Raw genomic sequence first — 11,892 nt, 5'->3', positions numbered from 1 at the left:
CCTTTCTAACTCCCCTTTTTATATCTTCCACATGGTCCTCAATTACCCTAAGTGTACATAGAAGACAAGAACACAAATCACCCTCTCTAACAAGAAGAAAAATAAGGTGACACATGCTATTTTCAAAATAACTGATCTCTTAAGCTAGCATAGAACATTTTTTTAGTTATTCAACAAGAATAACTAACCCAGTTCAGCATAAACAGGTCTCACAATGAACAACATATATACATCTATTGGGTTTTTCAATGATCTAAAATGGCCAATGATGGGGGAACTTATATATATATCTTAATTTATCTTTCCACAGAGAGGGACCACAGAAACTCAAAAATCAATGGATGAGAAAAATTTCACCAAACTTAAAGAGTTCATACTTTTAGGGTTCACAGCCGACTTATGGTTACAGCATGTGCTCTTTTTCATCTTCCTCATCATTTATATCATCAGTCTTTCAGGGAACATCACCCTGATTTCTCTGATCTGTGCTGATTCTCGGCTCCACACACCCATGTATTTCTTCATTGGAAACCTTTCATTCCTGGATCTCTGGTATTCCTCTGTCTATAATCCAAAAATCCTTATGACCTGCATCTCTGAAGACAAGAGCATCTCCTTTGCTGGCTGTTTGGCCCAGTTCTTTTTCTCAGCTGGACTGGCCTATAGTGAATGCTACCTGTTGGCTGCCATGGCTTATGACCGCTACGTGGCCATCTCCACCCCGCTGCTTTATTCCCAGGTGATGTCCTCAAAGTTATGCACCAGTCTTGTTGCCGCTTCCTACCTTGGTGGCTTTCTTAACTCAATCATCATTACCAGTGAGACATTTACCCTGAACTTCTGTGGGGGCAATATCATTGATGACTTCTTCTGTGACCTGCCCCCCCTTGTAAAGTTGGCCTGTGACGTGAAGGAGAGCTACCAGGCTATGCTCTATTTCATACTTGCCTCCAACATCATTACTCCCACTGTGCTCATTTTTGCCTCCTACCTCTTCATCATCGCTGCCATCTTGAGGATCCGCTCCACCCAAGGCCGCCTCAAGGCTTTCTCCACTTGTGCCTCTCACTTGACAGCTGTCACCTTGTACTATGGTTCAATTCTTTTCATTTACTCCCGACCAAGTACTAGTTATGCCCTGGAAAGGGATAAAGTGGTGTCAGTTTTCTATACTGTGGTGATTCCAATGCTGAATCCTTTGATCTATAGCTTAAGAAATAAAGATGTTAAAAATGCACTGAGAAAAATAATAGACAGAGTGCCCAGGCCTGGTTGATCAGTTGGTTGGAGCATTATCCCATATGGCAAAGGATTGTGGGTTCGATTCTCCGTCAAGGCACATGCTTAGGTTGCGGGTTTGATCCTGTTTGTTCAGGGTGCATATGGAAGACAACTGATTCAGGTTTCTCTCTTACATCAATGGAGCTCTCTCTCTCTCTCTCTCTCTCTCTCTCTCTCTCTCTCTCTCTCTCTCTCTCTCTGAAGTCAATGAACACATACTCAGGTGAGGGGACAAAAAGAAAATGGTGGACAGAGCAAAGTGTTTTTAAGTGAAAATATTTGGTAAACAATGGCTGTATTTTATTTTACAGATTATCTTCACGTCATTAGTATCAAATATACTTTAAAAATAAAACAAACAAATAAAATCACTGGATAATGTGGAAATATGGGTCTGCATTTTTGTTTTTTTGAATACATTTTTAAATAAGCGAGGCTGGTGCATTTGGAAAAACTGCTATGCCTGTTGACTTGGAAGAGAGTCCATGAAATTATTGTGATTCTGTGAAGGTTAAAAGAGAAAAGAATATTTGAATTTTCACTTCAGAGTTTATAAGTTGCCTGTATATAAATATTTTAATCTATATATTGGAATAATAAAATTGGTTATGAAATCACTGCCAGCATTAGATGGGGTGAATGACTTGCTTCAAATCATTGTAGTTCATAGGTAAAAAATAAAATAAAAATAAAACAAACCCAGAACTTCTGAGTCCAGAGGTTCTTACCCCATTTGTTGGGCGAGAGAGAGTCAGGAGTTTATAAGTAAATTTCTACTTTGAAATGCCCTTAGAAACAAGTTTATTTTTTTCTTTTATGATACTAATTTTTTTTTGCTTGCCATGATACAAAATTTCTTTAGTAATAGATTCAAGAAAGAACAAATTAGTGCCACTGAGCTTCCAATAAAAATACTTTCCCCAACTATTAAAAATCAAGAACAAAAGTATAGCAGCTGTATAAAATACCCAGAAATGAAAATGTAGAGAGAAATAGAGAAATGAGTAGAGAGATATTTACATTTCAAAAAGCTTTACATCCAAGATTCAGAGTGAAACTCTCTATTAGGTAGAATTTCCACATCGTGGGGGGGGGGGGTGCGGAAAGAAAGAGAGAAAGAAAGAAAGAAAGAAAGAAAGAAAGAAAGAAAGAAAGATAGAAAGAGAGAAAGAAAGAAAGAAACTCTCTGCTACGTTAAGCAATGATCGATAACAATGAAGTTTCTCTGCATGTTTGTATTTCTTTGCTTCTTCAGTTTTATGCATGAATTAATAAAAATTAGAAAATATTTCATTGTGCTGGATCACATTTTCTCATTTCACCTGAAAAAAAACAACAACATGAAGTTGTACCAACATAAACAGTCTTAGTGTTGATAACCAAGTGTATTCATTTGCTAGAGCTGTCATAACAAACTACCACAGACTGAGTGGCTGAAACAAAATCTATTTTCTCACAGTTCTGAAGGCTCAAACGCCAAAATCAGGATGCCATCAGGGTTGATTTGTTCTGAGGCCTCTTACCTTTGCTTGCAGATGACCACCCTTTTGGTTTCTCCTCTCATGATCTGTTCTCTGTGCACAAACATCTCTGGGTTTCAGAGATGACAGGTGACTTAAAATCGCACAGGTGATAGTGACAGGCTTATCACAGGACTCCTTCATCCAAGGCCAGTGAATTTTGCATTTCCAAACCTGTCACTCCTTTGTCAAATTGTATGAGACTAGGTGAGTTAGAAGTTTTTAAGGACTTTCTCAAGACTGCAGAGCTACCAAAGTGTAGAATCAGAATTTAAACTCAGTTCAACTACGCAATAATGAGTCTGCCTATGCCAGATGTGTCTCTGCTCTCAGCTAGTCTGCTCGTATATCTGCGACTAGCTGTTAGGTCATTGGGGCTGAATGATGAAGATGAATGCACTAACATGTGAAGGGGCACACTTGCTTTTAGCTGTGGTCACAGAGAGAATGTAGCGAAATGTCTTATTATCCAGCAAAATCACCCAAGCTTATTTACATGGCAGAAGGATTTCAAAAGTGAGAAGAAAAGCATGCATCCCCTCTTGATACCCAAGCTCGGCGTCTGCATAGTGCTGTCTATGCTGCAAAACATTAGCCAGAACAAACCACAAGGCTATCCTAGATCAAGCAGTAGAATAACCGAATCTACTCTCTAAAACAGGAAATCAGTAAAGCATGTGTAGATTTTTTTTGTGTGTGTGAAAAAATATGTCACATAGATCACTAGTTTGTGGTTTAGTTTACATTTTTTTCTTTTCACTTGATTTTAGCCAAAAGGCCAAGAAATGATGCACATCCTTTTCTTTTAGTTAGGTATATTTTCTGTCCAAACACTTGACTATAAGATAGGGTCTTTTAGGACAGTGTCCCAAGCTTTCATCAAATTTATTTCTCCACCCTTACCAAGATTTGTAATTTCTTGTGTAAAAATAGAGGGATGCTTTCATAACCTATGCACCTATAAAAGATATACCTGGCTTAACAGTTGAGAACATATACCATTGGTAAAGACATTTCTGGGTTCAAATACTAGCTCTGCTGTTGACCAGCTCTGTGACCCCAGAATTGTCTCTTAACCTCCATGGGGATCATCATAATACTTACATTGTACAGTTGTAGAAAGAATTAAGTGGGTTAAGATTAAGGCTTGGAATACTAACTGGAACATAGTGATATATATATATATATATATATATATATATATATATATATATATATGTATATATATATATATAATTGTAGCAGGTGTATATTGATATTTACAATCAATCAGCACAATGCATGACACATAAATTCTCAATAATACATAAAGGATACTGAAAACTTTTTGAGTACTCACTATGTACCTAACATTGGGTTGGGTGTTTTCATGCATATCTTCTTTACCCAGACAACCTGTCAGAGAGCTTTATTTTTCTAGTCTGGTGAGACTGAGGGACTTTCCTGGCATTAAACTATTAATAAGTGAAAGCTTTAATTCCAAAATCATATTCTAATACTAGTTCCTGGGGTCTTCTGAAGTCACAGAGTGAAGTTCTATTATTCTAGAGAGTTATGGATAAAAGTCCATATGCCTCCTAGTAACTGTTGACTTAATTGATATCTTTGTTCATTTCTTTCAATAGAAAAACCACTAAATAATTTTCCCCCTAAGTCTTCATCTGGCATTCTTCTCTGTGGACATGAAAGTGAGAAACTTCACCATCCTGACTGAATTCATCTTGGTGGGCTTCTCAGCAAACCCCCGGTGTCAGTTGATTCTATTTGTACTATTTCTGACACTCTATTTAATAACCTTGTCAGGGAACATGACCCTGGTATCTTAATTCATATTGATTCCCGCCTGCACACACCTATGTATTTTTTTTTTTATCAGTGATCTGTCATTTTTGGATTTTTGGTACACCTCTGTGTATATTCCCAAAATCCTGGCCAATTGTGTCTCAGAGGATAAATGCATTTCCTTGCTGGATGTGGAGCCCAATTGTTCTTTTCCTGGGTTGTAGCCTACACTGAGTGCTATCTCCTAGCAGCCATGGCGTATGACCACCATGTGGCCATCTGTAACCCATTACTTTATTCAGGTACTATGTCCAGCTCTCTGTGTACTAGACTTGTAGCTGGCTCTTACATAGGAGGGTTCTTGAATGCCATAGCCCATACTGCTAATACTTTCCATCTGAGTTCTTGTGGTAAAAATATCATTGACCACTTCCTCTGTGATGCACCACCATTGGTAAAAATGTCTTGTACAGACTCCTAAGTCTATGAAAAAGTCCCCTGGGTGTGGTGGGCTTCACAGTCCTCTCCAGTATTCTTGCCATCCTGATTTCCTATCTAAACATCCTTCTGGCTGTTCTGAGGATCTGCTCAGCCTCTGGAAGGCAAAAGGCCTTCTCCACCTGTGTTTCACATCTCATCTCAGTCATGTTCTTCTATGGATCCTTGTTCTTCATATATTCAAGGCCAAGTTCCATCCACTCCTTGGAGAAAAACAAAGTGGCTGCCCTGTTCTACACTGTGGTCAACCCATTGCTCAACCCTCTCATCTATAGTCTGAGAAACAAAGATGTCAAAGAGGCCTTCTGGAAAGCAGCACAGGCCGTAAGGACACAGAGATGAATGCTATCTTTTTGAAGAATGCACTCATTGCACTTTCCAAGTTATTGGCTTATAAACAGACATGTTGGTAAATATTGCAACATTTCAAGTAAATGTAAGTTATATGCAAAACAATGAAACATTAATAAAACCACTGTTTAATTGTTTATATTATTTTGTTGTGATCAAACGATTTTAAACCTATAATATTGGGTTGTTTGATATCCCAAAATTTTCTATTTTGCTTCTTAGCAGCACTAGATTTTCATGAAATTTATCCTTTTGATGATCTTTTTGAGGTATTAGAAAGAGAAAAGAGGAATTGGGTTTGACTTTGAGGCTTGGCAAGTATACTTTATTGTGTGGAAAAATATTTGGGATGGTTAAACTGATGGAAATTTACTTAATTAAGATTTTATAAGTATTTACTTTTAGTAATGCATTACCTCCATATTCTTTCATAAAGCTCTAACTGAGTACATAGAAAATATCTTTGTAAAATTTGTGTCTTGTACATCAATTTAATACTAGACAAAATGTTTAAGAGTTGTTTAGATTCCATAAAACATCACCACAACAAAAGACCTTACTAAAATCCATGGAGAAATATGTGTCTAGGACAGTGCTTTGTCCTGAAAGAGTGATCTCCACAGAGAATGAGTACCTTGCCATATTCTCGCTCATTTCATATATCACATATTCCCCACGAAGGAAAATAACAACAAGTGGAACTAAGCTGATACCAACCAACCAACCAACCAACAAAAGCCCCACTATATTCTAGGACTGATAGTTATAACCACTTCACCATTTGTACTAGCGCTGACATTTCTGATCTTTTTTTTCATCTGCATTCATTAAATAACACATCACTGCCCCAAATTTTTCATCATAATATTTTTAATTTTTATTATTCTTTCATTTACACAGTTCTGTAGGTACTAGATAATAAAGATTAGGGGTGTGTTCCACAAATTTCCAAAATTCATGTAACATCTTCAGTTTCCATAAAGCCCATCATGTAGGTAAAAAAGTGGGTCAATCCAATAGGAGATACTTAAGTCAAATTTAATTCTTTGGGATTCCAGATATAATACATACACTGCAACTTTACTTTAAGCCATCATGCTACTTTAAAAAACTATATTAATTGAATCTATATTTTATAGTATAGATTATAATTTTATCACTAAAGCAAAACAAGTTAATACAAACAAAACCTTTTTCATTGGATTTATTTGAATATAAAAGGAGGTATTTTTTAATATAATCCTCCAACCTTATCCCAAAGCAGGTCATTTTCCTTGAGCACTAATTTGAGAAATTTATGTCAATTTAGGCTTCAGATAATGTGAACCTGAAGAATTTTTTCATAGCTTCCCTCAATCTTTATTTCTCAGACTGTAGGTCATAGGGTTCAACATGGGGAACAGCACAGTATAAAATGTAGATACCTTTTTGTCCTCGCAAGGGAATAGCTGGAACTTGGGTGAGAGTAGATGTAGAGAATGGAGCCATAGTATAAGGTGACAGAGATAAGGTGGGAGGAGCATGTGGAGAAGACTTTGAGGCAGCACTGGGTGGAGCGGACCTCCAAGATGGCAGTGATGATGAAGAGATAGGAGGCAAGTATGACCACAGTGGGGATAATGATGTTGGAGGCCAGGAGAAGTACAGCACAGCTTGGTAACTCTCTTTCACATCACATGCCAACTTCACCAGGGGTGGGAATCACAGAAAAAGTAGTCAATGACATTGTTACCACAAAAACCCAACGTGAATGTGTTGCTGCTGAGTATTACTATGTTCTCAAAACCTCCAGTATTGGAATATAAAACCAAACAGATGCACAATCTCCTTGACAGGGCCTGTGTATAAAGAAGGGGTTTGAAAATGGCCACATAGTGGTCATAAGCCATGGCAGCCAATAGGTAACACTCACTGTAGGCCAGTCCAGCAGCAGAGAAGAAGACCTGGACTACACAGCCAGCAAAAGAGATGCTTTTATATTCAGAGAATAAATCAAAGACCTGCCCTTAGAGGAAATATATACTAAAAAAGTTATGGGATCTCATCAATCTGTATTGGTGGGATTTGGGAAAACATGTTTGGGATTGGGTTCTAAAAGTGTTAGCCCAATGAAAATGAAATGTAAGGATTAATCAAGTCAATTTTATCAACACAAGGAGACAAGGGAATACAATGGAGTAAAGGCAGCCTTTTCAATAAATAGTGCTGAAAAATTGGATAGATATGTGCAAAAAATGAAACCAGATCACCTTCTTACACCATACACAAGAATAAACTCAAAATGGGTTAAAGACTTAAATGCAAGACTTGAAACCATGAAAGTCCTAGAAGAAAACACAGGTAGTAAAATCTCTAACATTTCTCTTAGCAATATTTGTCCTAATTATATCTCCTCAGGCAAGGAAACAGAAGAAAAAATAAACAAATGAGATTACATCAAACTAAAAAGGTTTTGCATAGCAAAGGAAACCAACAAACAAAACCAACCCCCCCTCCCCCAAATGAAGACTCTTTCTGTTGGTTCTTTTTGTCACTGCTCTATCATTTGTAAAAGCATCCATGTTTTCTAGACACAACAAGTACCTGTATTTTCTCACTAGAAAACATAGATTGAGCTATGCTTTGCAAAGTACTGATTATTTCTGGTGGGCAGTATCAATAGAGATACAACTTTATGTCTGAAATGTGTACAAGCAGAATATCATGGGGTACAATAAGTTATCTTTTTTTTTTTTTTGGTATGGAAAGGGGTGATCTGAGGTGTGTCTCTACACCAAGCATGTCAAACTCATGGCCCGCAGGCAGCATGCCTTGTTTTTTTGGCCCATGTTAGCCTTTGAGTTTGACATGCTTGCTCCACACTCTTCATGAGCTGTAACTAATAGATTGGCTGAGTGAGCAAGGACTTGGAATAAGACTGGAAACTAGTGACAGGGAAGTCTGGGAGAGGGGTGTGGATAGATCTCTTGGAGAGGATAGTGTGAAGATATTCATGTTCCATTATAAATGTCCACCAGCGGGCACTGGTTGCAGAAAAGACATTCAGTAATCAAGCGGACAAATGATCCACATTGAGAATGTTGGTAAGTTTCTTTCCCTGGAAAGCCCTGTTCTTTAACAGTGAGAACATTGCAAATGAGCCATGGCAGCAAAGACAGAAGGGCAGGTTAAAACAGCAACCAGGTCAGGCATTACTCTAGGTTTGGTATCATGGGCTTTACCACAAGTGATGCCATTTTGGGCTTGTGGTGTTCTCTTTAATATAGTTAATGGAATAGGAATACCCTTTTTCCTTACTTTTCACACAACATATAGACTTACACATTGGATTATAAAAAAGAATCTGAAGGCTAAACCTCTGGACTGCCAATTCTACACTTGTCTATTAGCCACTGTACTTTCCCTATAAGGTAACATCAGGAATGTGCTTTTGGAAATCCATGATATGATTGGATAATTTTGAAGCAAGCAATTGTCACTCCTATAGAATTACAACCACTAGAAAACTTGATAAATACTGAGTATTTTATCCCTAAAACTCTTTGGTGTCTTTAATGACGAATGGGGCTGCTCTATACTTTAGGACAAGCATTGTGTTTCCCTGATATTTGACTATATTGTACTGGAGGAAGGATTGGGGTAGAAAGATTATTGATTGTAAGTATTCAAAATGGATGGTGTGATGGACTTTCAGAATATCTGAGAAAAACATTTTTCCCCAGCTCTCAGGCTTTCGTCTTTACCTATGATTGATACCTGACATCCTTGTTTCTTAATTAAAAATCTGTAGTTTTGAGAACATTCAAAAAGGAGTTACTAATATACCGTCTTCTATTGCCTGTCATTGATATATCAGGGTTAATGAGACTATTCTCTAATAAGGGCCTGAGGATGATGGTGGAAAGCATGAAGACTCTTGGCATCCAAGGAAAAGATGAGGGTCTAATTAAAATGAGAAGAGAAGGAGAAAAAGGCATGGGGACATTTTAGAGGGAAGCAGGAAAACAAACCTGTAAACATTTTGACCTTACCGATATTAGGTTTAGCAATTGATCCAAAACTGTCTCTTTCACAGGATCCCAGAGTCCTATGGCTTCCCTGAGGCCTGAAAGGATGTCAATATGTGAAACTTACATGCCCACCACTTAAAAATATTAGGCAGAGGAGATCAAAGGGATCCAGGAATTATTTTGTAAAACCAACCATTTGCCTGAAGGAAAGGCTGAGGATAGAAAAGGGTCTTGGTTATTGGTGGCAGCAGTTTCAGAGAGATAATACAGTAACCGGAAGCACACCAAACTCCTTGTTGGCAAATGTGTACCTTGTGTTTATACCCTCCAGAACCTGGCATGTACCTAGCACTTCCAAGTTTTTGCTGAATATGAGTGGATGGATGCTGGGCTGAGTTAGTCATTTCTCACACAAGCCCCATCCCCAATGTATTTAACTAAATTTTCTCTGACTTCCTTTCAGAGTAGAGAAATATTCAACATTTAGACCTGTCATTCCTCATGACCATGAAAAAATATGCTTAAGAATGATGGGCTATTTATTTCCCCTATCAAATCCTATCTTCATTTCTAACCAATATTTGAATACATTTTAAATAAAAAAGCAATGAACTGATGAACAAAAACAGATTCAGAGACAGAGAATCATCGATCAGAATGTCAAACCTCAGAGGGTAAGGTAGGGAGGGTGGGGGTAAGGGAGAGAGATCAACCAAAGGACTTGCATGCAAGCATATAGGCCTAACCAATGGACACAGACAACAGGGGGGTGAGGGCATGAGTGGGGGACATTGTGGGTAAGGACACATATGTAATACCTTAATCAATAAAGACATTAAAAAATATATAAAAAATAAAAAAGTAATGAATCTTCCTCAGTGCATCTTTCAAAAATATTAATTTATATTTCCTTCAGATAACAGAGTTATGGGTTACATAAAACTCTTCCAAAATTAAGATTCACTCAACAAATAGATGGTACCTTGGGTAGTGTTTATTGGCAAAGTATTTTCATTTTTTAAATTTTCTGCCACCATTCCTCTATCACTATCATTTATCTGTGATAATAACACGTTTTCATTTTTTGTTATTCTTGAGGTTTTTTTCCAACTAGTTTTTTGAAAGAAGCTTTTACATCCTTGTTCCGTAAACTGTAGATCAAGGGATTCAACATGGGGATGATGATAGTGTAGAACACAGATGCCCACTTATCTTGGTTCAGGGAGTAGCTGGATGTCGGCCTTAGGTACATAAACATCACTGTGCCATAGAAAAGTGTAACGCCAGTGAGGTGAGATCCACAAGTGGAAAAAGCCTTAAGGCGGCCCTCAGCTGAGCGCATCCTGATGATTGCAATGAGGATGTAGGCATAGGAGACGAAGATGATGAGAATGGTGCTGAATTCAATGAAGCCACACAGACTAAAGAGCAAGATCTCGCTGATGTAGGTGTCTGAGCAAGAGAGGGCCAAGAGTGGTGGGATTTCACAGAAGAAGTGGTTGATAATATTGGAACCACAATAACTCAAACTGAAGGTGAGAGAAGTGTGAGCTACTAAACTCACCAGACCAGCCAGGTAAGAACCCAGCATGAGAACCAAGCAGACTCGCTTAGACATGAGCGTGCTATAGTGGAGGGGTCGACAGATGGCCACAAAACGGTCATAGGCCATGGCAGCCAGGACATAGCACTCAGCATCCACAAAACCCACAAAGAAAGCAAACTGGGTGGCACAGCTGGAGAAGGAGATAACTTTGCGCTTTGTGAGGAAGTCAGCCAGCATCCTGGGAGCAATGGCTGAGGAGTAGCCCAGGTCCACAAAGGAGAGATTGCAGAGGAAGAAGTACATGGGTGTGTGAAGCTGAGCGTCTGTTATGATGAGGATAATCATACCAACATTCCCCACGACATTGACCAGGTAGACCAAGAGGAAGACCACAAAGAAGATAATCTGCAGCTGAGGGTCCTGTGTGACGCCCATAAAGATAAACTCAGTCACCATTGAGTGGTTTTCTTTATCCATCTTTTCCATTTTGTGTGTGCCTGGATTTGGTTTATTGTTTGGAGTGATCCTTAAAAATCTTCCCAGTGATTAGATTCTATGACTTATAGGGTGAAGATGATGGTTGTGTGTCCTCTCCAGGTGCCCAGTCAAAATAGGAGTAGATGTTAGTGTCTTGGGGTTTGTAAATTCTGTTTCTCCAAAGATCTTAGTGCTCTGAGATCACTTGTCATATGGTACCAATGCATGACCTGATCTATGCATTTATCTGCCTTACTAATCAGTAAAGAAGAACAGTTTTGAGTGCCCCTTCCTTCCTCCTAAAACAAAACAGATAGATATGAATAAATATGAACTCTCATTGCATATAGGCACAAAAATTAAATAAATGAAATATTCAAGGATCTCAAAGTATTACACATGACATCGCATACATACACACATTTAC

General features: G+C 38.2%; 2 protein-coding genes and 1 pseudogene across 3 annotated transcripts; 2 read left to right on the top strand and 1 right to left on the bottom strand.

The window, feature by feature from the left end:
* Positions 1 to 337: 337 nt before the first annotated feature.
* LOC308524771 (olfactory receptor 9G19-like) lies at positions 338 to 1,276 on the top strand (the record flags this gene model as incomplete). Its single annotated transcript, XM_081099318.1, has 1 exon — positions 338 to 1,276. One exon carries the CDS (start codon positions 338 to 340, stop codon positions 1,274 to 1,276), a length of 939 nt encoding a protein of 312 aa, XP_080955444.1.
* Positions 1,277 to 4,483: 3,207 nt separating this feature from the next.
* On the top strand, positions 4,484 to 5,423 carry LOC308524770 (olfactory receptor 9G4-like; annotated as a pseudogene). Its single transcript has one exon. The product of its transcript is annotated as an olfactory receptor 9G4-like (transcript).
* Positions 5,424 to 6,784: 1,361 nt separating this feature from the next.
* On the bottom strand, positions 6,785 to 11,465 carry LOC308524769 (olfactory receptor 5AR1-like; the record flags this gene model as incomplete). Its single annotated transcript, XM_081099317.1, is given in 6 exon segments — positions 6,785 to 6,870; positions 6,873 to 7,070; positions 7,073 to 7,132; positions 7,135 to 7,432; positions 9,464 to 9,537; positions 10,532 to 11,465. Coding segments are annotated over 6 exon segments (1,650 nt in total).
* Positions 11,466 to 11,892: the final 427 nt, after the last annotated feature.

The sequence above is a fragment of the Myotis nattereri genome (assembly GCF_964212035.1).
Source record: "Myotis nattereri genome assembly, chromosome: 9".
NCBI lineage: Eukaryota > Metazoa > Chordata > Mammalia > Chiroptera > Vespertilionidae > Myotis > Myotis nattereri.
Note: the sequence above shows the minus strand (reverse complement) of the source record. Positions and strands in the feature narration are given on the sequence as shown.